At 38.7% G+C, this 25,884-nt stretch overlaps 1 protein-coding gene across 1 annotated transcript in view; it reads right to left on the bottom strand.

The window, feature by feature from the left end:
• Window positions 1-25,884, bottom strand: part of Adamtsl3 (ADAMTS like 3) — a 353,079-nt gene that overhangs the window by 68,747 nt on the left and 258,448 nt on the right. Inside the window, exons 16-18 of the mRNA XM_010621186.3 lie at window positions 25,540-25,669; window positions 8,914-9,106; window positions 8,644-8,823 (exon numbers count right to left, since the gene is read on the bottom strand). Of these exons, the coding sequence (XP_010619488.1) occupies window positions 8,644-8,823; window positions 8,914-9,106; window positions 25,540-25,669 (503 nt within the window). The remainder of the gene's footprint in view (window positions 1-8,643; window positions 8,824-8,913; window positions 9,107-25,539; window positions 25,670-25,884) is intronic.

Below are 25,884 nucleotides of genomic sequence, written 5' to 3'. Positions count from 1 at the left end.
TTTTTTTTTCTCTAAGATCTGGAACAAGTACTATTTAACATAGTATCAAAAGTCCCAGCCAGGGAAACGAAGCATGAGAAAGAAATACAGAATTCAAGTTGGTAGCTGGGCACAGCGACGCATGCCTGTAATCCCCGAACTTGAGAGGGAAGCAGGAAGATCACCATGAGTTTTAGGTCAGTCTGGGCTACATAGTGAGACCTTGTCTCTAACAAACAAACAAACAAGCAAATCCAAGTTGGAAAAGAACACTTCAAATTGTCACTGTTTGCAGATGGCATACTCATATATGTAGAATACTGTTGTCTTGAACATTCCATACCAAGCCTTTCACATCCTTTACCCACAATTCTCTTCAGGTTTTGGCATTTGAACAAATGATGTGACAAAAAAAAAAAAAGACTTTAAAACAACAGGCTTGGTTCTGCACTGCAAAAGAAACTGTCAACAGAACTAAGAGACAACCTACAATGTGGGAAAACATTTTACCAGCTGCTCCTCAGACAAAGGACTATTATCTAGAATATATAAAGAACTCAAAACAATCAGTCCCCCCAAATATAAAGACCCAACTCAAAAATGGGCATCTGAAATAAACAGACATTTATCAGACAAAGAAGTAAAAGCAGCAAGTAAATATATGAAAAAATGTTCCACATCACTGATCATTCGAGAGATGCAGATGAAAACAATACTGAGATTCTGCCTCACCCCACAAAGAATGGCTGCTATCAAGAAATCAAACAATAACAAATGTTGGCGGGGTTGTGGGGAGAAAGGAATCCTTCTTTATTGTTGGTGGGAATGCAGACTGGTGCAACCACTATGGAAATCAATATGGAGATACCTCAAAAAGCTAGGACTAGAGGTTCCATTTGACCCAACCATCCCTCTGCTGGGTATCTTTCCAAAAGACTTAAAAGAATCATGCCACAGTGATATATGCGCACCAATGTTTATAGCAGCACAGTTTGTAATAGCTAAAACCTGGAAACAGCCCATCTGTCCATCTGTTGGAAACTGGATAAAGAAGATGTGGTTCTTCTATAAAATGGAATACTACTCAGCCATAAAGAATGAGAAATTAGAGTCATTCATAAGGAAATGGACACATATTGAGGATATACTCTTAAGAGAAATAAATAAGTCAGACATGTGTAAATACCAAATAGTTTCTCTGGTGTGAAAAACTACAATAGTACACAAGATCCTAATGGGATGGGTAAGAGTGTGAAGTGGGAAGAAAAGGGGTAAAGGTGTAGGGAAAGGGGGAAGGGTAGGGGCAAGGAAATAAGGGAAAAGAAAAAAATATGAGAAAATGAAACAATGGAAATAAAGAGTTTGCTAATGGGGAGGGGAGGAGGGGGTGAAGGGAGGGCAGGGACAAGGGGAAAAAATGAGAACCAAGACCTGTCATGAGAAGGTACAGGATCCCAGTAATGAATGTAACTGTATTGTAGACCTAGATTGTACCAATAAACTCATTAAAAAAGAAAAAAATATATATATATGAAAAAGTTAAAAAAAAAAAAACCAACAGGCTTGGCCTAGGGATTTAGCTCAGTGGTGTTGCTGCCTATCTCACAAGTGCAAGGTCTTGAATTCAATCCCCAGTACCAAAAATAAATAAATAAATAATAAATTAAATAAGGCTCATTGTGTAATACTCAGTAACTACTGTCTCCTCTCCCTCTATACCACTTCATTTCTGACATCCTTCCTTGGTGAGGAGGCATAAAAATATGGTTTATCCTTCCATCCACCTTAACGTGCTGCCCTTCAAGGACCTTTTCATGAGCAACTCATGGTCCTCAGCCTAAAGCCTCTGCGATCAAAGAACTATTGAACAGGCCTTTCAGAACTGCCACAGTCACTCCCAGGGAAATCTACAACCCACTCAGTGCCTCAAGAAATATTTGTCAGCTCTCAACCTTGTCTCTCATTTCTGTCCACATTTTATGGACTTTGGCAGGTGTATTTCATAATTTATAGTTCAGGATTGTGGCCATTTCATTGTTCACCAAAGACAGAGTGTTCCCTCCTTTTCATTCTCTTTGTGGGTTTTTGCCGGGTTTCAAAGGAGGGGATGGAATTCTTTAAAAATGCCTTTATTGCCATGTTTTACAGAAAGCCCTAGTTATTATTATCTTTCTGTACAGAGAGAAGCTTTTTGTAGACTTTTGAACAATTATTTTAAAATTGTCATTTACCGAATTATTTATTTTTTTAGCAATTAAATGATCACGTAAGACTTTCTCACATATTAAAACTCAATGTCAACTTTTATTAAACCACCACTGAGACAGTTATACTCACACAACAGTGGTTAATAAACTGTCAAACACTGCACAGAAGACATCTCTAATGATATGAATTTGACTTGACTTTTTCCCTCATTATGAGAGGTAGTATCATTTGTGAGCCTTTTCTGAATGGGTTTTGTATGTCTCTGTGTCTTGTAAAGTTCAAAGGAAGAGCGCCAGTAGAGAACGCTCATGACTCAGAGTGGGGGGCAGTGCCTTTAATTATCATTTTCTCTAATTATCACCCACAAATAATCAGTGTCTTTAATCAGCATCTCTCAGAAAGCAGCAACCTAGGCCAAAGCTTCGCCTGTGGTTACTCTATGGATATCTAGTAGATTCCTGAGGAAGAGGTTGTATAAACAACAAACTCTTTTTGTGTAATTTCAACTATTTGTTTATAGTCTTTATACGTGAAGATCAGTTTGGAAGGATATAAATTCCATGGTTCACATATCCTTTCCTACAATATATTAATTCTGTTGCCCTACTGTTTTCCAGGGTGAAATTGTCTTGTCAAGGAGTCTGGGACCAGTACTGTTTTCTTTCTCTAATAAGTGATGTAATTCTTTTGCCTACTTTAAAAAAATCTTTAAATGCCAGTAGTTTTAATAGAATTTGTCCTGATATTAACTATTTGAGGTCAATTTTCCCAGACATATGGAATGCTCTTTCAATCTGGCAATTTAAAGTTTTTATTCATTGTTTTGTCCTCATCCATTATTTTAGAGTTTCCTTTACCTGGGACATAATATTCATCAGATTTTCTTTCACTGCTTCTATATCTATCATTTTAGCTCAATCCTTGTTATTTCATTTAGATTCTTTCCACCTCCCACTTTTCTTTCATCTTAGCATTACAATCTCTGTGTCTAGGCATTTTGGGTTCCTTTTAGTTTAGTCTACATTCTGAAAATTTTCTTCTTTGTTTTCTAATCCTCTCCTCAGTCCTCATCTTTTCACATCCTCTTGTTATTTATTCACCTCATTTCTCAGATTTATGTGTCTGATTTGTTTCTGTGGTTTTGAGTTTCTTTTAGTTCAATTGTAATATTAAATTACACTTTCATCTGCTTCAAGGCCAAATTTTCATTATTTTGGGTTGTTATTGGCACTTTTATCTTGTATCTTTGTATGGGGTTTGCTGCTGCACCTATATAAGTGGCATAGATCGTTTTCTGTACTTTTAGCATAAGAGAGTGTGGGGCTGGAGTGTTTTGGGGTAGCTCTCTTTTCTTCACTGTTCAAGGCTCCTTCCTCTGGTCTTTCCTGTTAAAAAGCATTCAACAACTTGGCCACAATTCTGAGAACTGTATCCTCTCAATTCTGAATCCCAAAGCACTCATCATTCCCTTTCCTTTCCCTAGTGTGTCCTTCTCAACATGGATCACAGTTCCGACCACACTTCTTGGGGATTTCTGGAGGCCTCTGGGATGTGAGCGCTCCAATATTCTCAGTCTCCTTGAGCCCCTCAGTGGATCCCTGTGATCATTCCTGCCCACCCCACCCCCTGGAATCATGAGTTTTCTCACACTCTCACTCATTGGTCTGAGATCTACTTGCTCAGAGCTCTATTTCGAGGAAGATTATTTCCTTGCAATGGTATTAAATGATTTCCTTATTTCATGGCTCTTGGCCCTGTGTCTTTTATAAATCTCAGCCTAGTTGCTAACTTTGTGGTTTCTGCACAGTGTCTGTTATTGTGTGGGATGGCCTTGCCCTTCATATCACCTTCATTAAAGTTATCTGTATTTTTTCCTTGCTTTTGCAATCCTAATTGGTGTGTATGTGTGTGTGTGTGGGGGGTGTTAATGGAGATCTTTTAAACCCAGGGCCCTCATCCTGAGTTACATGGCAAGCCCTTTTAAAAATTTTTTAATTTTGACACAGGGCCTTGCAAAGTTGCTAAACCGCCTAGGCTGGACTCAAACTTGTAATTCTCCTGCCTTGGTTTTCCAGAGTGCTGTGATTAAAGGCATGTCTGGTTTTTTAAAATGAGTGGTTTGAAGATATGAAGTAACTATGATGACACAAAGGGTTCAAAAACATATGCTGGAGAAAACACAGCCTCTTTTTTAATTTGTTTGTTTGTTTTTTGGTACCGGGGATCAAACTCAGGACCTTGTGCTTGCAAGGTGGGCAGCAGTACCACTGACCTAAATCCCCAGCAGACAGCCTCATTAATAAATGGTGCATGGAAGATGGGAAGCCACATGCAGAAAAATGAAACAAGAATGCTATCTCTCTCACGCCCTGTACTCAAGTCAAATAAAAATGGATCAAAGACCTAGATATAAAATCAGAAATGTTGAAAATGCTGAAAGACAACATAGGGGAACACTGGAAGCCATAGGCACAAGCAAAGACTTCCCGAACAGACTTCAAAAACATAGGAAATAATATCTAGAATCAACAAATGAGACTACATCAAATTAAAAAGCTTCTGCCCACAAAGCAAACAACAGAGTGAAGAGGCAACACACTGAATAGGAGAAAATCTTTGCTAGTGATTCATCTGTTAGAGGATTAATATCTACCTATATAAATAACTTGAAAAAATTAACCCCCATAAAGCAATGAATTCAATAAAAAGTGAGCAAATGAAGTGAATAGAGACTTCTCAAAAGAGGTTGTTCAAATGGTCAAAAGGTATATGAAAAATATATTTAACATCTCTAGTATCAGAGAAATGCAAATTAAAACTATGTTGAAAGTATTTCCAGACCTAGTCAGAATGACTATCAAGAATACCATAGTTGAATAGATAAAGAAAATGGGCCATTCAAGTATATACAGAATGGAACATTACTCTGCCATAAAAAGAATGAAATCATGTTATTTGCATAAAATGAGAGGAACTACAAACCATTAAGGTAAGCAAAATTAGCCACATTTAGAAAGTTAAATATCATATGTTTTCTCTTATATGAGAAACCTAAAAGATGCATAAATTGATAATTAAAATAAAGAAGAGAGGAGAGGAAATCAGGAGGTAGACACTTCAGGAGACAGAGAAAGGGATAAGTAGGAAGGGCAAAGAAAAGAAGGGAGAAACAATGGGACTGAAATTGATTAAATACACTGAATGCAAGCACAACTTCCCCAAATAACCCAACCATCAGGTAACATTAACATACACTAATAAAATACAATAAAAACTCAACAAAAGAAAGATTTTTAGAACAAACCCTGAGAACTGGACTATTCTTTATTCAAGAAGGAATATCTGAACAAAGAATTAATACATTTGCATAAAAAATCTCAGACAAAATCCAGACTAACTCCACAGGATAATGGTCGATGGAATGGACCTGGGTCCAGATATATTTCCTGGTCTCAGCAAAGAACAACTGTGAAGATGAAGATTAAGTGTCATAGAGAAACCCAATCAAGCTTCTTAGAGTTTATTCTTTTAAAAAAAGAGACCAGAGTTGTAACTTCTTGAAGGCTTTCCATCCTAAGCACCAGCAATGAGCTGAAACTATTTTTGAGTGTGTGTGTGTGTGTGTGTGTGTGTGTGTGTGTGTGTGAGAGAGAGAGAGAGAGAGAGAGAGAGAGAGAGAGAGAATATAAAAATTTCATGCACTTGACAAAATCAAGGCTTCACAATAGGTTCTTAGGGGAAAGAGCCTTGATTACTTAACCAATTTCTATGATGTAAATACTTTCATCATGACTGACTTCAAACTATCAATTCAATGTCATTGTGCACAACATGGGAAAGATTATAACTGGCTCTCACAAGACAGTATGAACTAGCCCCAAAACAAGACTATCTTCACAAATCATAGCTAACAAATCTATTGAAAACTGGAATGCTATATTTGGAAATATATGTGTCCCAGATATGTTCTTTGTAAACTTTTCATTTATAAAGATCTTTTTTTCTTTACTTGGAATGTTGACATATTTCAAGAAGTGAAGAGTTGGAAGGTATAGGCCACTGAACACAAAAAGTGACATTATTGCAAGAGGGCATACCTTCCACAGAGATAGGAAGTGAGTGGAGTGTGGGTTGGGATGGGGTGAAGAGGTTGTCCTTGGCTTTCCCAGGATGGGAATATATTTATTCTACATGTAGAGCTGAGGGTGAGGTGTTGGACGGAAGATCTCTGTTCCTAAAGATGCAGAGTCATCTGTAAGAGTTAGGGAAGGGATGACTCTTTCCTAGCCTATAGAGGAAAACGCAGCAATCAAAATTAAAGGGTCATATAGTGATCTTTTTGGAAACTTGGAAAAACACAAATCAAGAGTCAGGATAGAGAAAAACCCAAATACCCAGACATATCATGAAGGAGAAAGACAAAAGTAGACAAAGCAGTCCAAAGCTCCATCAAAGCACAGAGAATAAAGGAGAGAAGGGTCCAGTGTTAGGATGAGGATACAGAACAGGTTTTGAGGAATATGGACCACAAACATCCACTATGGAGAATGACTGCCTTTGATGAATCAATATTTTTTTCTTAAAACTTGGAAAGCTGTGTAAGAATTGAAGTCTCCTTTCCACACAAATCTTTGGTCCAGATCTAAGGAACCAAGGCAAACCAATGAGCCAATAGACAGACAAAACTCCAACACACCATGAATATAGCCAATGTAGGGGGTGGTGACTGTTCCGGCTGTAGACCAACAGGCCAGGCATGGTGAAGAATGGAAATTCTGGTGTGGCTTCTCAGACCTGCTGTGTCCAGGAGTAGTAGTCAGTCCCCATAAGGCTTTATCCAGAACCACAAGATGGATGGCCGCCCCCAAATGAGCCATCCCATGGCACATAGAACAGTTTGGCAGGAAGCTTTAGGGAAGGGTGGCAATTTAGTGCCAGAGTCTCTGCCAAAACAAAGCAACTCTGAAATGAAAGGAAATTTCAATGAACAGAAGAAAAGCTGAACGCAGGGCGAAACTCAAATTGCTATGTACCAGGTCGTAAGCCTGGCTGGACCCAAGTCCAGACACTGGCTGTCAGTGTCTCAGGCTGAGCTTGGCTCTGCCTTCCTGCACACATGTGCACATTTCCTGTTCCTCCAATATCAGAGTTTCTTGGAGGTGTGGCCTTGTGCTCACTCTGTTACTTGATGAAGCAACCTTTCTCAGGTCCAACTCAGATCACGCGGGCAACCTCCTCTTTCATTCTTTTCTCCTGTTTCTCCCAGGAAAATTCCTTCCAATAAGTGATTTTCCTCTCTTGTGTTAGAAGATCCAAATTTTTCTAAAAATCACCACTTTAGTACTATTTTGCATTTACTATGACTTTGCAAAGGCACTTAAGGGAATGTATTTATTAGATCAAGTTCTGTGGGGCCCAAGGACCTGTCAGTGACCTCCTGGCCACCGGCCTCAATGATATTATAGGACAGATAGGAAGACCATATGGTTTGCTCAGGAAGTAGCTCTGCATTGAAATATAATAAAAAGTAAGGTCACTGTGAGTTAAAGGTAGGAAATGCTATGCAATTTTAGAGAGTAGAAGACTTCTGAGGAGCGAAGGAAGCTGAGCTACACCTCAGACATGGGATCACAGACACAAAGGCAAGCGTGTGTACAGTACTGTGATATCGGTCATCACATATAAGTAACAACTGCAGGTCCCATTACTGGCTCAGAGAATGGGCTAGAGAGGAAAGGAGAGATGTTATCTCTTCTCTCTACTCTAAAAGGCCAGAATGAAGCTTATTCCACCACACATGATAGAACTCTGAAAATCTGTTTGTTCTTAATGGAAATAAGAAAAGAGAGAAGCAGAGCAGGTATTTTAGAGTGCAGCAGTGGCTCTAGGAGCTCTCTAGGGAATCCAGGAGTAAGGTGCCTGGCTTCTCATCCTGCCCTTCTGTCTGGCCTCTTAGAGTACTTGCTGCAGGATGTCGTCTCACAAGTCCTGTGCCAGGATAGACTGTCCTCCACACTTGGCGCCAGGAGACTGGTCAAAGGTAAAATTAACAATGGTAGGAACGTATTTTAGAGGAAAGAGAGGTATGGAAGATGTTCAGAAAGTGGAAATGATAGGGGTTAGTGGGTAATTCCACAGGAGAGGAACATAAGGAAGAGAGCAACCAAACTTATTTTAAGTTCATCCTGAGATACTGGTAATTCCAAAAAGAAAGGATCACCATGGAAGACAGATAACAAAACAGTTTAAATAATATGGAGAAAAATGGAAAATAAATTTTTGTGTCTGGCCTTGAAAAGAGAATCCATGACCTTGAGTGAGTAAGCACTGCTTGTGATTGGCACCCAGGTACCACACGTCTCACACTGATCCTGGTCTGATCCCATGGAGGAAACAGATCCTGAAACCAGGGCGGGGGCACAAAAGAAGAACTGTGCCCTCAAGAGCAGCCCTTACCTTTGACCAGTCTCCTGGTGCCAAGTGTGGAGGACAGTCTATCCTGGCACAGGACTTGTGAGATGATGCCCGGGGACCTTGGCACAGCTCATCGGGGAGGTTCAAAAAGCTGCCATCTGTTAACAGCTGCCGACAGGTGACTCTTCGGTTCTGAGTGCCCCCACCACATGTTCTGGTACACTGCAGAGACAAAAGGAAATGAGGCTGTAGCTGGGTCTCTACAAGGTGGCACCATGCAAGCCCCTCACTATCTAAGCATGGTGACCATACCTGCTGCCACTCTTCAATGTACCAGGCAGGAGGGCAGTCAAACTGGTTGCATGCCTGTAAGTCATGGGGCTTTTCACCTCCACACTTCTCTGGAGAGGCAGGGGACTCCTTTGGGTGCAAGCAGTGCACCTCCCGGGTCTGGATGCCAACCCCACAGGAAGCTGAGCAGGGCCCCCAGGAGCCCACGTGCCACCTAAACCAGGATCCAAGAGGGAAAAGTGAACAATGAGACAACTGGCAAGCATGAGCATGAAGACTTTCAAGTTCTTTTTGGGCCTCCAGACGGTAGACTCTGTGTATAGGTTCCACGGCCACAACATCTCCAGCAATAGATTCAATTAAAATACAGAAATATAGCATTGAGAAATAAGAAATGTCAAGGAAGTGCTGAAAAATCTTACTCATTTGGAAAAATCCCAAATGAAAAGCAGCAGATATTTTTCCCATCCTGCCCTGCCACTATCAAAAATAAAATCTTGGTTTGGTTTTAAGCAGAGTCCCAAGGCAATGATGATTTATAGAGATGTCAAAAGAAATTTAAAATGTTTAAAAACACACTTCAGGAATCTTCAGGGCACCTGGTTTCATTATTTGGAATATCCCAAGAAAATTCTTGTATGTTAGCATTGGATTTACAACATACATATATATATATATATATATGTATAGTGATTCTTTCCAGTAAGATCTTGGAAAAATCAGGTTTTCTCATGAAACATCTGTAAAATGAAAAACCAGGGCAGCTGCTTTCAATCCATATTTCCAAATTGCCTTCAAGGAAGAATCTCCCAGTTGACACCACCGAAGTGTGAGAGCGCCCATTTTCCTACCCCTGCAGCATACTGCAGGATATAATCTAATAAAGCCTCTACTTAACTGGTGTGTGAAAAAATTACATATTATGGTTGTTTTACAGATGCTTAATTTTTAGTGACCATTCATTCGTCACTAATTACTGTAGAGGTACATCATCAGGAAACAATTTTAAAGTGCTTAAAACATACATAAAAGGACACTGGATGCAAGATAGTTCTTAAGAGGCAAAAAAATTGTATTTCATGAAACAAAAGGAGATCCTTAAGTAGCAAAAGTAAATGGTGAAGTAAATAATAGTGACTCATAGAACAATGGCAGCAGTCATTAACATAATATGATAGACATATAGTTTTGATATAAAAATATATTCATGGCATATTTTTACTAGAAAAGATAAGGAGGCATAAAATGGTTGTAGAATATAATTCTATTACTTATGAATTTATAAATGTATGCAAGAAGTGGATATTTCACATTAATATCTTAACAGTGATCATCTTTGAGTGATACAATTCTTAATTTCTTTATTCTTGTATTTTTTCTGGATTTCATTATAAGGAGAATTTATTATCATAAAAATAAGTTCTCTTAGAATATGAATGGACATTTATCTAAACACAATTTTCAGTGTTTCTCATTTATAATGTCCTATAATAAATATTATTTGTATAAATTACAGACAAATTTAAAAAATAATACTCAAGACAAAATATGGCAAAAAGCAGAATTTTTATTCATGAAGGGAAATTTCATGCTGAAGATATAATCATGAAAGTATAGAGACAGAATGAAAAGCATAAATATGTGATACAGCCTGGATCTGTATAAATATGAGATACAGTTGGTCCTCAGTTTGGCAGTACTCAGAGGTGGTGGGACCTTTAAAGAAAGGGGATTGGTACAAGGCTTTAGATCATTAGGGATGTGACTTTGAGGGGGACTATGGGCTCCAGCCCCTTCCTATCCGTCTCACTGCCTCATCCTGAGGTAAACAGGCTTTCTCCACCATATGTTCTCACCATGATGTACAGAAACAGCACAGGTCCAAAGCAATGGGCCCAGTCAATAATGGGATGAAAGCTCCAAAACTGTAAGCTAAAATAAACCTTTCCTCTTTGTAAGTTCATTCCCTCAGTATTTGTTATAGTAATGGAAAGCTGAACAATACTGATACAATATGTATGCAACATGAGCTGTTAGATATAAGGAAGAAATGGAAATATACTTTTAAAACTTAAACACATCAGAGCTGGGTAGGCTGTTATACATCTGTAATCCAGCAATTCAAGGCCAGCCTGGGGTACATAGTAAGACCCTGCCTCAAAAAAAAAAAACAAAATAAAACAAAAACCTGAAGGCTTTAAATTATTTCTCTAAGCCCTTGGTATAGCAAGGGCTATATGAATATGAATATGCATTTAGTAATACATTTGAAAACACTGATGAAATAGATATCATTCTAGGAAATAACAAAATTTCATTCAAGAAAGGGACTGAACCTTACTAATTTTGTGGTAGAGTTCCTAAAAATTTTCAAAAATGGTGAATTCCATGGCTATTTTAAAGTTTTCTAAGGAACAAAGAGGATTAAAATATTTTGATGTGCATTATGACACTAGTCAAAACTTGATCAAAGAGTCTGACAAAAAACATATAAAGAAAAAATGTTGACATGTGATTATATATCTTAAATTTTAATAAATAAAATAAAATTTTTATTTCACTAAAAGCATAAATCCTACTCTATAGAAGCAACAGATTAAAATAATGCAGAGTGTGTTATGACAGCATGTATCACGCCAAAATTCATATGCTGAAGCTCAATCTCCCAGCATGAAGGTGTTTGGAGATGAGGCCTCTGGGGACTAATCAGGAAGAGATGGGCTCATGAGGGTGTGGTCCTTGTAATAGGATTAGTGCCTTTATAAAAAGAGTCACCAGAGAGCTTGCTCTTACTCCATGTGTGAAGACACAGTGAAAAGCTGGCAACCTGAGAGCCAGAAAGAGACTTCACCAGTAATCAAACCCTGCTTTACTTTCTGATCAAAAGAAAAAAAAAGAGCTTTGTTGTTCTAACTTTCAGTCTATGAGTTAATACAGTAATGTTTTCTGACCACAAAAATCCCCAAATATTTAGAAAATATGTAGTGATCTTGTAAATTACACAGAGCCAAAGAAAACAATCATAACAGAAATTAAATTGTGATGTTAATAAAATATAAAATGCCAAAATTTGTAGAATGCAGCTAAAGCCATGATTTAGAAGAAAATCAATAGCTTTAAATACATATTATCAAGAAGGAAGATTTTGATTTAATAATCTGAGTACCTATTTTAAGAGGTTAACAGAAAAGAGCTACTAAACTCAAAGAAAGTAGGAGAAAAGATAAAGATGAGAACAGAAATGAACAAACTAGAAAATAAAACAAAAATCTCTTTGGTTCTTCAAAAGACTAATAAAAGTGATAAACCCTTGATGAAATATGAAGAGAAGAGAGAAGTCACAAATCACCAATATCAAGAATACAAGGGGAAAGCTCTACTGTATTAAAACCGTAAGTATGATTTTATAATGAGAAATATTACATCAATAAATTTGAAAATCTACATAGACCGAAAAAATCCTCAAAATAAACAAGCTTATCAAATCTACCACAAATGGAAATTTGAAAAATTCTATATCTATAAAATTTAAATTTAAAATATTAAAATTCTCCACCATCATATGGTTTGACTTACTAGAAAAAAATCCACTAGAAATTAAAGGTGTAAATAACTGCAAATTCTCCAGAAAATATAATAAAATATAATAAATATATAAAATAGAAATAAAATATATAAAATAGAAATAAATATTATAAAAGGAAAAACCTCCCAACTTACTAGGCCAATGCCTCACATAAACACAGGTGTAGAAATCCTAAATAAAATATCAGTAGTTGTGATAGTTGTGGTGTCAATTTAAATAAGAAACACCTCACAGATTGACTTAGCACAGTTCTATTAGGAATCTGACAATTTTTAGAGATGGACTAAATACATTTTGCAGAAAGGGGAGTGCATAAGCCTTTTAGAGGCCAGGGGTAGAATGTCATGTTTATATCTAGATGTCGTGACCAAGACTCATGTTGGGAGAAAATTAGATCATGAGGACATGAGACTCATCAGTGGATTAGTTCAGTGATTGTTTTATAACTGAATGTGGTGCTGGAAGATGAAGTGTGGTCTTTACTCCCTTGATCCTTCTCTGCTTCCTGCCTGCCATGCCACAGACTGTTTCTCCTCTGCCATGGTGCCCTTCCTTGCAGCCAGTCAAGTCTATGACTGAAACCTCTACAAACTGAGCCAAAATGAACCTTTCCTCTTTAAAGTTTTGGGTGTCAGGTATTATGTCTCAGTGAGGAGAAAGTAACTACGACAGTAGTAAGGAATAAAGTGAAAAAAAAAAAACATTATTACCAAGCTGGGCCTATTCCAAGAAGCTAAAATAGATTTAATCTTGGAAAACCAGTATATATGACACTAGCAAAATATAGGAGTAGAAGTAGAAAACATCTGCCAAATTTCAACAGATAGCCATGATAATAACTTAAGAAGGTTATTATCTGCCTCAGTTTGTCCAAAAAAAACAAGTTAGGGGGGTGCAGTGGGATAGAATAGGAGAATAGAACAAAATACCTAATTGAGGTTCCCTTAAATGTTACAGAAAATAACAGCAACAGTTAAAGAGAGATACAAATATAAAGACATTCTCCCATGCAAAATAAATAGCTCAGTAGACAAGAAATCAAATGCAAATACTCAGTGCTTGAGCAGTAAGAAAAAGAAACATGTATTTCAATGTACTGAGAAGGTATTTAAACTCCAGGAGAGCTTTAGAAGTTAACTGATGGGCTTGTAGAAGTAAATCAAACAAAAAATAAAGACAATTGCCAACTCCAGAGGAAACAGAACTTCAACAAAAAATGCAACTTTAAACAGTGCTACTTGAGAAAAACTAAAATACTTATTGAGATATAGTTTACATACCAGAAAATCTTTTAAAATTATTGCAATGAGCCTTTTTAAAAAAACTCTCATCTAATTTTGGACCAGTTTAGGTAGTAAACACTGTACAGAGTGGGACACTGGACCATGATCTATCAAATGACCATGTGACTTACAATGTACATCATGAAATGGGTATTATCTCGGTCACAAAGTCACCAGTTTGCTGTGACTAGCAGTTGCCTATTGTTGAGTGGAAGTGGTATATGGGGACAGACATTGGTGGTGTCTGCATCACTATAAAAAAATCTAGTGGTAGCACTGACCACAAGTCCAATAAACGCCTAACCAGATACTGAGAATCACCCTAGCTGTGTTTTCTTCTCTAACTTCCTGTAATTCCCATCAATTTTATGAACTTAGTTCCCCAGATTTTTTGTTATTCTTGTGGGCCATCTAATGTCTTTGCAAAAATTCCAGTTTTTGCTTAAGTTTATATGGCTTGTACCTAGGAGCCTAATTAATATAAGGAGGTACAATTTTAGATTATTTTTAATTCACAAATTATTTAACATGCAAAAGAGGCAAAGAAAATATTATAAATTAGTATTCCTATCCCATTTAGCACTTATCCTCAAATTTTAAAATATATGACACACATGACTATAAGAATTTACAACAGTCTAGAATATCTGGGTTTTTTTGTTTGTTTGTTTTGGTTTTGGTTTTTTGATACTGGAGATTGAATCCAAGGTCTTAGCATGAGCCACAGTCCAGCCTTTTCTTCCTTTCTTTTTTTTTTTTTTCTTTCTTTTTCTGAGACAGGTTCTTGCTAAGTTGCTTAGGCTGAGCTTGAACTTGTGAGTTTCCTGCCTCAGCCTCCTATAGTGCTGGATTTACAGGCAAGGTCCACCATGCCTGGAATCTATCCTTCTATTGAGTGGGATGAAAAGTTTTCTTAGCAATCTTGAACTACTCTCATATATTACTTTTGTTTGATCTGGTTGTTTCTGTTATTCTCACATTTCTTATTTTAGCTACTGCGTATGATTTTGTTAGTACTGATTTTATATGACACATTTTTATTCTGTTTTTACCCTCTGTTATGTTTTACTCCTAGCATTACTCTTGGAAGTTTAAAAGGTCTATTTAACAACTCCAGAGTTAATAAAACTAATTTCCATCTTCAAAAATAGCACAAGTGCTTAAAGCTCTTTGACACTAACATATCCCTCCAATCTGTACAAGGCTTTGTTGGCCAATATTTATTTTTTTCTCAAACATATAAACCTGATATTTCTTCTAAAAGATTAACAATCTTTATGATATACATCACCATTACTCAGTTCATTTTATATCTCAGACCTCCCTTCTAGAATCATCCTCCTGCTTCATGAATACATTTTTAAAAATTCTCTTTAGTGAAAATTTGCTGATAGTGAAGTCTCTTGTTTTTGATCACTTAGAATAGTTTCTGCATTAACTGATGTCTATTGCTTACCGAGTCTGTGTTAAGTGCTTTTTACAGGACTTTCCTGTCTCCCCCGAAATAAGACCTATCTGGAAAATAATTAGCCTTGAAAACTAAAGATCAGAAATGCCAGCCCCTTCCCTGCCTTATAGAGCAGCTGCTGAAAAAAGAGAATAGTGCGGGTAGGGACAGCCAGGATGGGCTGATTGAGGCTTGCTTTCCTTTTCTTTTTTTTATTAAGTTTACTGGTACATTTTAGGTATAAAATCCAGTTACATTCATCATTAGGATCTTGTACCCTTACATAATGCATCTTGGTTCTTACTTTTTCCCCATTCCCCTGCCCTCCCTTTACCCACTCCACCTTTCCCTACTTACAATGACTTTGTTTCCATGTTTTCCTTTTCGCCCATATTTTCCTTTCCCTTCTTTCCTTTCCACTACCCCTACTTCCGCTACTCCTTTAGACCTTTTCTTCCTATTTCACATTACCAACTATACATTTTGATCCTTGTAGCTTTTCTGACCTCTAGTTTTCAAGGATGATTGTTTTCCTGTTAGGACTCATTTTGGGGGAAACAAGTATACATATTAACTTACTGAGTCCATATTATTATTATTATTATACTGTAGTTTGCTGACTCTGCCCATGAATGGAAAACAATTACAATCTGGAAATATTCTTACTTAATCCTTGAAATAGTGTTTCACTAAGTATACAATTCTAGATGAATTTAGATTTTGTCTTTTGAGTTTAAGGTTCAACAACTGTGGATTTGGATGTATCTTTATTTTTCTTGCTTGAGATTTATTTTGATTAAAAATTCTCATGCTTCATATTTTTTTCTAATTCTGAAATCTTTTTGTCTGTTATCTTTGAATATTAATTTTATTTTTAAGTCCATTTACAGATATGATAAACCTCAGTATTTCATCTATATCTCTTTTTTAATTGAGTTTATGGTACATTTTAGGTATACAGTACAGTTACATTCATTATTGGGATCTTGTACCTTTACATGACAGGTCTTGGTTCTCATTTTTTCCCCTTGTCCCTGCCCTCCCTTCACCCCCTCCTCCCCTCCCCATTTACAAACACTTTATTTCCATCTTCTATATCTCTTATCTCATGCATATTTTACAAATTTCATTTATTCTCTGTGCTCAGTTGGTAATTTTATTAGGTCTCTCTTCCTATTTACCTATTTAATCCATGATTTTTAATATACATATTTTAACTTCTAGATAGTCTAAGAGGTTGAATTATATGGATGGAATATTAACCATTTTTAACTGATAAAGTTACAAGTTATATATGATTCAACTTAATACTTGGCTTTATAAAAATCTTCCATATATATTTGATAGTTTATTGCTACTCACTTAGAATTTCAATTTCTCATTTATATCTTTATTTTAAACAAACTAATTCTGATGATTTCATTACCTGATGCTCTGCGTGTCTGACTCTGTTGCTGGTCATCACACTGACTCCCACATCGTTTTCCCATGAGTCTTTTTGAGTTTTGGTTATGACCTCATTCGTGCTCATGAGGTCTCTGGAAATTTAAAAGTCTGAACAGAAGACACACTCCTTCCCATAGGATCTGCAAAGTATCTCTCAGGACCAATGTGAATTAATTAGTTTCCTTGTGGCTTTTAGGGAAGTCTTTTTTATTTCTTTTCTCCAGAGGGCAGAGCCAAGATAGTTTCCTTTGCAATCTCTCTTCTTAGGATGGGGATTTTGTTGTTTGTTTTTTTAATTTGCATTTTACCAAGTAGACCTTGGCTCTTCATGGAGATCTCCATTTTATCCTCAGCCTTGTGAAGTTCCAAACACTTGTCTGTTGCCTGTTTTTCAGGCATAAATTGTGAAACTAAAAGGTCTTGGCTTCTGGGATTGGTAACTATCCCCATGGAGGCAGTAACTTTGGTCCTGGATCTCCACTCCAGATCCATGCCTCAGCTTACTTTTGGTTTGAGGATTTCTCTAATAAGTTTAGTTTTTTATTTCAAGTTATATTTTATATATTTCATCTAGTATTTTAGAAATTTTTAGTCAAGGGATGTCACAATGTCACAATGTGAAATGCACATTCACATGTTATGATTCCAGCAAGTTTAGCTCTGGATTCCTTGGTTTGCTCCTTAGTTTTATAAAGATATGATTTCTTTGTCTTCTGTACATTGCAGTTGTTGATAAGTTATACACAGTTAATCTGTATTTCATGTCTGGTAGATTTTAAGATTTTCTTATCAGCTCTGGTTTTCTGAAATTTCAGTTTACATAACTATTCAGGGATTTGTTTTTACTTATTTATTTTCATAGTAGGAATAGATATATCTTTCAAAATTTTAGTTAACACTTTATTCCATATCTTGCTTCTCTGACATTATTTCTATATTTATTATTTCTCCTGCCAGAATCATTCACTTTCTGAGCTGTGATTTGATTTCCTTAGCACTATATTCAAGTCAATTCTTTTTTAATTGTCTATAACTTACTCTTTTGTTTCATTAACCTTTTTGTTTTCTAATTTCTTAATACTTATCTATTATAATATTGCTACCTAGCTCTATTTTATAATTTCTACTCCTTTATATATAATATCAATTTATGTCTCCAAAGATTCTAATAACTCTTTGGTGTTTTCAGACTGTTTTGGAGTTTTTATTTCGTCTGGAATAGATTCATCTTTCAACTCTTGAACCTGCTGGGTATTTTTATTAGTATTAGATTCTTCCCGTGCAATGGGATTTCACTTTGTAACATTATTTGAAAGGTAAGAAGGATATTCTCTCCCTCCCTCCCTCCCTCTCCGTCACCTTCTTTTCCAGTTTTCTGTCCATAGGAAATGGACTCACATTTGCCCAGTGGCTTTGCACAGGTTCATTCAACTCCATTCAACACTTTACATCTCCATTCCTTTCCAGAAACCTAACCTTTCCCTTTCCCTCTCTCTTTCTCCCTCCCTCTCTTCCTTTCTCTCCCTCTCCCCACCACTCCTCCCCGCTTTCTTTCCTTTTTTCTTTTCGTATCTGGACTCAAACTCAGCACCTTGTGCTTGCCAGACAGGTGTGATGCCACTGAGCTACATCCCTGGCCCTCCAGGAGGCCTTTCTGATGGTTCTTCCCTTGACATATCATTTTAGTTCACCCTTTTATACTGCTTCTCTTAGTCACCTACATGTGGAGCAAAAAGAAAGTTACAATGCCAACATCTATTTAGACGACAACTGATCATAGCTAAATCCCAGGAGCTTTGGACACAAGAGAAGTCACCAACAATAGGTTTCTATGTCATTTCTATGTCATAACTTGACAATCTGATTAAACAGTTAATTAGGTAGAAGCCTTCTGTTGCATTATTAAAACAATTCAGCCAAACATAAATTATTTGGAATGACTTTATCTTTCAAGAATTAGAGCTAGAAGTATCAATTAGAGTCCCAGGAGACGGAACTATTTTAATTCAAGAAATGGGTAACAATGAATTAAATATTTTTTATTATTGCTTAAGAGACAAGTAACAAGTTGGTACAGAAAAAACACCACTCTTATGTGTCTATTTTCCTATCTAGCTGTGTGGACTCCCATCAGAGGAGGCTGTCTTCAGACCACAGGGACCATTATGTAACCCTGCATGTTTCTACAAGCTGCTGGTTCACTCCTGGAAAAAGCAAACCATACAAATATCAGACGTTCAACCATTATAGGATAGACCAGGGGGAGTAAACTCATAAGAGAATATAAACACATAACACCCCACCATGGAGAGTGCAGGCTAATACATCAAAATGCATTTGCCTTGGGTAAATAAAGATCCACGGGTCATCCACCCCAATCTCAGTGGTAAGTTTCACCCTGGGGTGAGATTTTTAATACTATTGCCCTTGGAGTCAGTAAATATTTGTATGGAAAATATTATGCAATCCCCTGTTCCTGTTATTCCTGCACCACTGGTTTCTAGAACCTAAAACATTTTTGTAAACTTACCTTTATTTTGGCATCAAACCTTTGTCTCTCCTGGGTTTTTTCCAATATAACTCTCAACCTTCAAAAAATTTATTAAATTTGCAATTCTGAAATGAGGCTTGGTATTTCATTTCACATAAAAACAGATTCTTAATTTTGCAAAGTGTCCAAGACATACTGTTTGCATACTGTTTGCTGTACTGTTCCAGCTCTTACTCTAAGAGATGTCCGAGGAGAGGGTGTGCAAGATTCTTGCTGAAATAGAGTGAGGAGGGACAGAGAAAACCTGTGTCCTATCCTCAGCAGCCACGAGAAACCATTTCCAGACTCACTGCAACAGCTTGCTGTGCTTTGGTGAGTGAAGGAAGGAGGCCACTGCCAACTAAACCCAACCCAGGCAGGTAAAGCAAAGGCTGTTATCCTTAGCCCTAAAACATATCCTGGCCATGCCACACTGAAGATGGACCCTGACCTATGATGACTTGACATAATGATTTTCTGACTTTAAGAGGTGGGAAAGGGATATGTATTCAGTAGAACCTGTGCTTATTATATCTGGATACTCCTCCGGACTAGCAATATAGTACAATACTCACTCAGGGTGCCAGGTACAGGTACCCATCAGCCACACAGTTGCGAGGGGCCACCAGCACTCTGCAGACTCTGATGGTGGCCAGGTGAGGTGGATTTAGGGCATTTGGAGTCTATGATATTCTGAACTTATGATGGGCGAAGGAGGAAGTGGCCCCACAGTAAGCTGAAGAGCACTTGTGCCTGTGGGAAGGACTGAGGGTAATAGCAAGAGGATTGGGCAGGGTAGGAAACTGCGTGTGAAAGGCACAGCTTGAAACCAGTACTCAAAAGTGGTTTGCTGAAAAGAAAGTTTCGTGTTACTGTTTATTTCTTTTTGGTAAGGATCTTTCTGGTTTGTGAGTACTTAATATAACAATACACAGAGAAATAAATATTGTTATTCTCTTATTCAGCTATGAAGTATTTTTTAAAAAAATAAGAAAGTGAAGATTGGAGCTCTAAGCACTTGGTGATCATAAAGCCCAGCACTTCTCTTCATTATTCAGGTTAAGAAACTAGGCCAAGAGCTAACAGCCTGCCCCACAACCCCGACAGATGCAGGAGTAGGGACTTAGTTCATGTCACCAACCCATTTCGGTTGACCATGAAGGTTCCTTCCTGCGAATACCTCAGGTTAGCCTCCTATTTCACATTCTTCTGAATTTGATTTTTACTAGTGAGAAGTGAGCCGATGATCCTTTTCACGGAGAAAATGGGCAAAAGCCCAGAGGTGTGAATGAGCATAAGTGTAGGTCACAGTGCACAGCTGGTATAGCTGCTGAGCAGGCTCCTCAGGGTGAGAATATTGAGTGTGCATGTGTTTGTGTGTGTGTGTGTGTGTGTGTGTGTGTGTGTGTGTGTGTGGTATGAAGGCAGTGGGCAGTGGTGGCAGAAGATGTGGTTCAAGAGTGGAATCCAGGGTCACCAAGGAATTTATATGCTGTTACAGATTACACTGTATTCTCCATGGGATGCTGAAGTTGTACCTCCTAGTATCTGAGACTATGAACGCATCTGGGAAAAGTCTTTGCAGATGATCAAGTTATGAGGAGGTCATTAACATGGGCCCAATTCAACTTGAGTGGTGTCCCTGTGAAAAGGGGAACTTGGACACAGAAATCCAAAAACTAATCACAGGGAGTGCACCATTCACATGCCTAGGAATGACAGAGGCTACAAGAGAGAGGCCAGGTACCCAGGGAATAACTGTGCTTTGTAAATCTAGTCTCCAAATCTGTGAGACAGGAAGTTTCTGTTGTTCAGAACACTCAGTTTGTAGCACTTTGTTCCTGCAGCCCCAGGACAGGAACTTATATGTCTAAATAAAGAATGTGGATTTTAACCCACAAGCAAAGGCGAGTCACTGGTGGGCTTTCTGTGGGAGGGCTGCTGGTCACTCTGATTGAGGAAGATGCCAATTTTCCTAGTCACACATGTGCCTATAAATTAAAGCAGGGAAGGAGAGAGGCATTCTTCAAGAACTAATGAAAAAGATGAAACATAATCTGAATGAAGGAAGATTATGGAATGAATAGAGTGATTCGCATAAGTAAATACAGCAGTAGATTTAAAGAAGTAATGGTCAAGAATTGCAGGTCCGTGTGATCTGAGAACTAAAACCAGAAAAGGCACTTAATACTCTAAAAATACTCTTACTACTCTAAAAAACACTCAAAACTCATGATGCGCTTGATTTGAACTTAGTCTTGCAAAATTATGAAGTCAAGAGGTTTATCTCATATTGAAAGTGATTTCAGCTGCAACGGCAACTCTGCACTAATTTTGAAGTAAGCAGAGAACGACTTCTGAATTGCTTGTGCTCTGCCGTATTTTTCCCCCCCAAAAGATAATATGATACCACATTATATGTACCTTCACTCTCGGAGAAGAAGACAACAGCGTTACCCTCCCAAAAGTAAACCAAAGAGTCTCATCCACGTTCTCAGGGCCCCTGTCAGTTCCATGAAGTGTTGCTCCCTCATCTGAATGGCCTCTCCCGCTGTCCCCTTCTCATTCTCTCACTTTCTTCGTCACCTGGTCTGTTTCTGCCCTTATCCTCACCTGCCAAAGTTCTGAGCTAGAAACAGAGGACAGGACCCTGGGGAAGACTAGCTTTATGTTGATCTCGATCGGACTAGAGTCAGATAAATACACCCCAACCTTCATGTTTTCTTATTTTTATACTTCTCCGCAAGTGGTGATAAGAAACCCATGCTTAACTAAATTGCAGTTTCCATTTAAAGTCTGTGCAAATTCTAAACTATTTCTGTCACAATCGTCTTTCAAAAAAAAGTGTTGGGCCAGGACCAAGGGGCCAGCTACGCCAGCAGCTCATGCATGGGCACCTGCAGAATCCTTCCTGCCACTGGGTAAAGGCCAGGTTCAGACTACACATCACCTAACGAGAAATGCCCCACGTCTGGGTTTGACTCTGTCATGTACAATCTATTTCCTGTGTGCTTCTGGGCAGGCAACTGATTACCAAAGTCAGTTCTAGTGTACAGAAACCAAGAGCATTTATCTATTATTCATTACTACGTTTCTGAAAGAATACGAGGTTATTAATAAGAACAGCTACTTTTCACTAATGAGAAGGCATGTAAGGTAGTGATGTTTGAATTTTTGCATAGCAAAACACTTGATATAGCACAGATATGGGTATGAGTTATGAACAAGTTAATCCCATGGTTTTAAAAAATTTTATAGTGCATGGAAAAGGACAGTGATGAGCTGTGGAACCTTTAAGCACCCCCTGCGGAGCCCTGGAACAAAGGGCAGACACAGTTCAGGGAGCAGCATTACACACTCTGAGCATTTCTGCAAAACGCGGTGGAGATGTCATGATCATCTTGGCCACAGAGAAAAACAGGTTCAGCCACTTTGCTTAAGAGCACTTTTTGGGCACTGTGTGACTAAAAGGAAACAAGAAGAACTATAGTTTCACGTGGAGGCAGGCTTTAATCGGGGGACACTGATGGAGTTGTGATGGGCTGGTACCTAAAGTAATTTTTAAAAAATATAATTGCTCTTGTCATATGTACCCTTGTTGTTCTCATTTCAGGCTCTGGGTAATCTTTGTAGAAAGTAAATATGATTTTTCATCTCATTGCAGAAACCCTCCAATGGCTTCCCACTGAGCCCCAGGGTGAGCTGCAGAGGCTCACCCTCACCTTGCCTGCGTCTCATCTCAGAAACACTCTGCTCAGCTTTCCATCCTTGTCCTTGAACACACTGATCTCCTCCTTCCCTGAGGGCCTTTGCACACACAGGTCCTTCTGCGCAGAACACTCTTTCCTCTAACTTACAGCCAATTCCTATTTGTCTTTGAGGTCTCAACTTACACATCTCCCCAGGGAGGCTTTCTCTGACCTACTGCGCTAATCCCATTCCATCCAATAATCTATTTTAGGTTCTTGTATTATTCTGGCCCTTGAGGTGCTGATTTAATTTTCCTTATAGCATTTATTGTACACTTATTTATGAAATTATTTAATATATATTTCCTGCCACATCCCATCTAACTTGAAAGAAAAGGTTTACAAGATAATGCAGTTCGTGATCCCAGTTTCCTAAGAAAATATGTTGAGAAGTGAAGCTGTGTTTCACTCCCTGTATCTCCCCTTGCTCCTTACTCTAGACCGTGTCATCGTCAATTTTTTGTCACTATGACAGCATGCCTGACGTTGGCTAACTTTACAAAGTAAAGAGGTCTGTTAGTTCCTAGTTCTGGAGGCCCAAGGGTGTGGGTCCTGTCATAGCAGAGGGCAGTGGCACTTCCAGGGCTCAGGCAGAAGCAGTGGCTACAGAGCGGGGCCAGGCTCAGGCTCTATAGCATCCCCCACAGACATGGGGGTGTCACAAAATGCCACCTTGGTCCCTTCCCAGGGCAATGACCCAATGGCCTCAGTGCTCCCACCAGGCCCATCACCCACAGGGACCAGAGCTGGCCAGCCACTTACCAACCAGGGCACACAGGTTGTCACTCGCTTCCATCACAGCGGGAAGAAAGTGGAAACCCAGGCTCTTCCCAAATACCCCAGTCAGTGGTTCCAATATTAGAATGAGAAAAGAAGCCCGGAAAAAAACCTAAATACATAATTTAGAATCCTGAGGTTTCTATATTTAGCATATGTGTCATTTTTCTAGATATGAAAGTTTGTTTCAAGAAGACAGGTGCTCAACACTGCTGTCATATTTCAGTCATCCTCGGAAAGGCCAAGATGCCCCCTGTCCCTTGCAGACACCCAAACCCATGAATGCTCAATTACCTGAAATAAAATGGTTTGTCTTGCAACAGCTTACCCCACCTTTTTGTACTTTCATCCTTTCCTTTTTTGTCCTTCCTTCCGTCCATCCATGGAACTGGGGATTGATCTCAGGGGTACTCTATCACTAAGCTATATCCTCAGCCTTTTATATTTTAATTTTTTAAAAAATTGAGACAGTTTCATTGAGTTGCCCAGGAAGATTTAAACTTGTGATCCTCCCTAATAGTATACTTTACATCATCTCTAGATTACTACAGTACTTGATACAGTGTAACTACTATGTAAACTGTTGTACTGCTTAGGGAATAATGACAAGAAAAAATGTCAGTACGTCTTCAGCACAAACACAAATTCTTTGTTGTTGTATGTTTGCAGTACTGGGGACAGGACCAAGGGCTTACATATGCACATACTCTATACTGAGCTGTGTCTGCAGCTCATTTCTAGGATATTTTTGATTCACAATTGGTATGCGTCCGTGGATGCTGAATCCAGGGAAGAGCTGATGGTGCTCACTGTGCTCAGGAAGCCCTGGACATACTTGACAAGACTTAGGACAAGCTCACCTAAAAGCCCTTTGATTTCAGCCCTTTCCAATGAGACTTTGGTGTGATCAGTGTGGATACAGCAACCTTCCACAATGCCCCAGAGTCCCAGACATGGGAAAACTCACTTTCAGCAAAGGGAAGTCCCTGGCTGCAGGGGCTGTGTATTTACTAAGAGGCAGGGAAGAGATTCCAGGAAGAGAGAGGAAGGCATGGAACAGGCTCAGAATCTTTTGGTAACTAAGTTTTAGAACAGAAGAGTGGCCAGGTAATCAAAGTAAAGAGGACAGGAGGAAAAAGATGGGGGCTACATCTGAAGAGTTCTTGTGTGTCAAGCTAGTGATGGTAACTTACAACTGTTAAAGCCAACAAGACCCAGGCTCGGGGCAACATGGGGAAATTTTACCTCCTTTCTGATAAAATTCCTCAGGATCTTATAAGAACTGAGGCACCAATGAAGTTAAACCTTTAAGGTCAATCTTTTTAGACTAATGAGACCAAAAAGAAGTTACTTCTGTTGTTTGGGGTCTTCAGCACGACACCTCACAATGAGAGATCCAGGACAAGTCAACAGGAACTATGACTTAGGTAACAAATAGGTGATCACTCAACCATTCAATAAATATGGATTAAGCACTTACTGTAGACCAATACTAACTCAACATGAGATCCTGGACTCTCTGATGGGTCATTAGAGGAAGAAACTAGGTACAAAAGAAAGCAGATCCACTGACCTTGTAGATATTTAGCAGCAGGCCAGCTTATGTTCATTTAAGATTTGATGCAATCAAAAGTCAGGCTGAGAGGACTGTAGCTCATAGAGGCTGCATGTGAACAACTCTGGCAGGATCGGCTGGAGCTTGACTGACCAGAGGAGGCAGCACTAAAGCAACCTTGATGATCCACCCTGGCTGAGCCTGCATTTCTTTGTGCACAGGAGGATTTTTCTGCAAGGAAGTGTGGTTATCCTGGAGCACAAGACCCACATACCTGGGAGGGCAGGGATCCGTGTTACAGGCCTGGCTCATTGCCGGAGGCCGGTGCATTGCGTCGCACAAGCTGTCGTTGACCGTCTGCTGGGTTTGGGTGTGTAAGCACACTGCTATGGCTTCCTGACGTCCTGCAGTGTGGAGAGAAAATGCAGCAAGCGACATAAAATAACTGATGAAGAAAGAAAGGAAACAGGCCAGTGCATCCTCTCATGCTTATGTCATGGGGATGCAGAGTGTGTTTCATAGAACATGGCTCCCAGTCCCCAGTATTCCCTCATGCACCTTTAAACGTTGTTCCTGTCGCTTTCCCCAAAACCTTCATCCTGAAACACTCAAGGGGCAG

This window comes from Fukomys damarensis, unplaced genomic scaffold, assembly GCF_012274545.1.
Source record: "Fukomys damarensis isolate Sample0158 unplaced genomic scaffold, DMR_v1.0_HiC HiC_scaffold_7, whole genome shotgun sequence".
NCBI classification, from domain to species: domain Eukaryota; kingdom Metazoa; phylum Chordata; class Mammalia; order Rodentia; family Bathyergidae; genus Fukomys; species Fukomys damarensis.
The sequence above is the reverse complement of the archived record's forward strand: the minus strand, read 5'-3'. Positions and strand labels throughout refer to the sequence as shown.